Below are 2,523 nucleotides of genomic sequence, written 5' to 3'. Positions count from 1 at the left end.
TTTGGCTAAGGTGTAATCTAAACTTCCTACTTCAACTGTACCTCATTCTCTCTCCTCTCCTCCATTCTTCTTCCCTGCAGGTTTTCCTCAGCCGGTCTTCGTCCTGCAGAGTGAGATGTAACACTCCTGCTACTGCCCACCATCTCTCCATTCACCTCACACAGCTTGGCTCTATCCAGAGAAGAAATACCCATGTGATGTTTCTCTTGTCTAGCTCCACAAGCTGCTGACGGACCTGCCTGATGACATGTTGTGTTTCTTCTTCTCTAGCTCCACAAGCTGCTGACGGACCTGCCTGATGACATCTTGTGTTTCTTCTTCTCTAGCTCCACAAGCTGCTGACGGACCTGCCTGATGACATCTTGTGTTTCTTCTTCTCTAGCTCCACAAGCTGCTGACTGACCTGCCTGATGATATGCTGGAGGACAGCAGAGGTTCCTCCTCTCCGGAACTGGACTGCTCTGCCTGCAGAAACACAGACACATGCAACAGGTAATGTTTTTTATGGAATTCTTTATTTATTCAGCCAGAGGACAGAGATGAATTGAGAAGGGAGACGTGGGGAGTAGGAGACGCGGGGAGTAGGAGATGTGGAGACGCGGAGGTTGTAGCCTAGGGCACCAGGCGGTGGTGTTACCCACTAGACTAGCCTAGGGCACCAGGCGGTGGTGTTACCCACCAGACTAGCCTAGGGTACCGGGCGGGGGTGTTACCCACTAGACTAGCCTAGGGCACCAGGCGGGGGTGTTACCCACTAGACTAGCCTAGGGCACCAGGCGGTGGTGTTACCCACTAGACTAGCCTAGGGCACCAGGCGGTGGTGTTACCCACTAGACTAGCCTAGGGCACAAGACTCCCACATTTTAATGTCGGTACATTTAGGCTAGTCACCATCATGGCGCAGAACAGAAAAGACACACGAGTTGTACGTTTGTAATGATGATCATTCCATACACCTTAGTAGGACTGTTGTGTTTGTATTGATCTCACAGACAACAACAACAACAGCCAATGTGGAACCACCAACAAACTGAATGGTCCAATCACCAAACACCTGCCTCACATGAAAAGGTACGAGATTCAACAAACAAGACTTTCTGTGTCAGTGTTGAATGTATCACGTTGTATCTTCATATCTAGGTCTCGTGAGAAGTTTTAGGTTGGGAGAAGTGCTTTAGTATCAACATATTTAAAAGGGAACAAAACCTTTTTTTTTTTGTCTAAATGTTCTTGTCTCTTTGCAGAACTATGAGGAGGACTATGACTACAGCTCCTACCATGATGAGAATCCCCACGAGGAGGCGGCTGGGACTAGGCAGATCAACGGCCATGCCGGTCACCCCCGACAGAGCCACCCTCCTAGACTCCACCCTCAGCCGTGGAACCAGCAAGGACAGACAGAGTACCTGCAGGTACTAAATATATATATATTTTTTACTTGAAATAGTCTTTTAAAATATCAAGGGACAGTTTCCCGGACACAAATGAAGCCTAGTCCTGAACTAAAAAGGATGTTCAAAGGATATTCTCCATTGTAAGTTCTTCTTAGTCCAGGATTAGGCTTAATCTGTGTCCGGGAAACCGGCCCCAAGGTTTTGAATAATGACCGAAAGACATGCCTATTCTCTTCAAATGCAACCCTTTACAATTATTGCTTCCAACTGAGTCACATCTCCCCTCCAAAACGGGAATACCAGCAGCGTATCCATAGTGGCGGTTACACGTACAGCGGCGTGGATACCGAGCAGGCTGCAGCAGCCGGCCCTGAGTTCTCCACAGAGGAGGAGGGGTATGGAGATGAGCTGTACCCTCGTGGAGCTGTTCTCCCTGGGGTGGACTACCAAGTTGTTGTGGGGGGACAGAGGGATGAGCAGAGCTACGCTGGTAGGGGTCAGAACAACACCAGGGAACATGTCCTAGTGAGTGGGGGTCATATTTGTGTTGTATTATGGACCTGATGATGTGACAACTGACACTTTGCTTCCTTAACTTTTCAAGATATTGGACTTTCAACTGCTCACATGCAAAACATTATGGGAATGTATTAACATTGGACTAATGGAAGAAAAAAAAATGACCAAGAGTTTCCCTTTGAAACAAGATTTTGATGAGAGTATGTTAAACACTACTCTGGTATTGTCAGGTGGAGGTGGTCCAGTGTCTGCGTGATCAGGTGAGGCAGCAGGAGAGACACGGAGAGGAGGAGCAGGTGGAGAGAGCAGGAATCATCAACACCCTCACACAGCACCAAGAGCAGAACCAACAGCAGTGGGCCAAACTTCCCCGGACTGGTACGTTGGGGTCTGTGTGCGCGTTGTGTCACTGTCGCACCACCTTGGGTCACGCTTCTTTATACTGTCACATTTATGTCCATCAGACCTGCTTAATCTAGAGGTTTAATGTGGCATCAGACCTGCTTAATCTAGAGGTTTAATGTAGCATCAGACCTGCTTAATCTAGTGGTTTTTAATGTAGCATCAGACCTGCTTAATCTAGTGGTTTTTAATGTAGCATCAGACCTGC

The 2,523-nt window shown here is 48.0% G+C and overlaps 1 protein-coding gene across 1 annotated transcript in view; it reads left to right on the top strand.

Annotated features, from left to right (window-relative positions):
* The first annotated feature begins 210 nt into the window (after positions 1 to 210).
* Positions 211 to 2,523, top strand: part of LOC112071119 (cingulin-like) — a 22,339-nt gene continuing 20,026 nt past the window's right edge. Inside the window, exons 1-5 of the mRNA XM_070439262.1 lie at positions 211 to 492; positions 993 to 1,071; positions 1,245 to 1,412; positions 1,698 to 1,919; positions 2,144 to 2,291. Of these exons, the coding sequence (XP_070295363.1) occupies positions 416 to 492; positions 993 to 1,071; positions 1,245 to 1,412; positions 1,698 to 1,919; positions 2,144 to 2,291 (694 nt within the window). The 5' untranslated portion in view covers positions 211 to 415. The remainder of the gene's footprint in view (positions 493 to 992; positions 1,072 to 1,244; positions 1,413 to 1,697; positions 1,920 to 2,143; positions 2,292 to 2,523) is intronic.

The sequence above is a fragment of the Salvelinus sp. IW2-2015 genome, unplaced genomic scaffold (genome assembly GCF_002910315.2).
Source record: "Salvelinus sp. IW2-2015 unplaced genomic scaffold, ASM291031v2 Un_scaffold1525, whole genome shotgun sequence".
NCBI classification, from domain to species: Eukaryota; Metazoa; Chordata; class Actinopteri; order Salmoniformes; family Salmonidae; genus Salvelinus; species Salvelinus sp. IW2-2015.
Note: the sequence above shows the minus strand (reverse complement) of the source record. Positions and strands in the feature narration are given on the sequence as shown.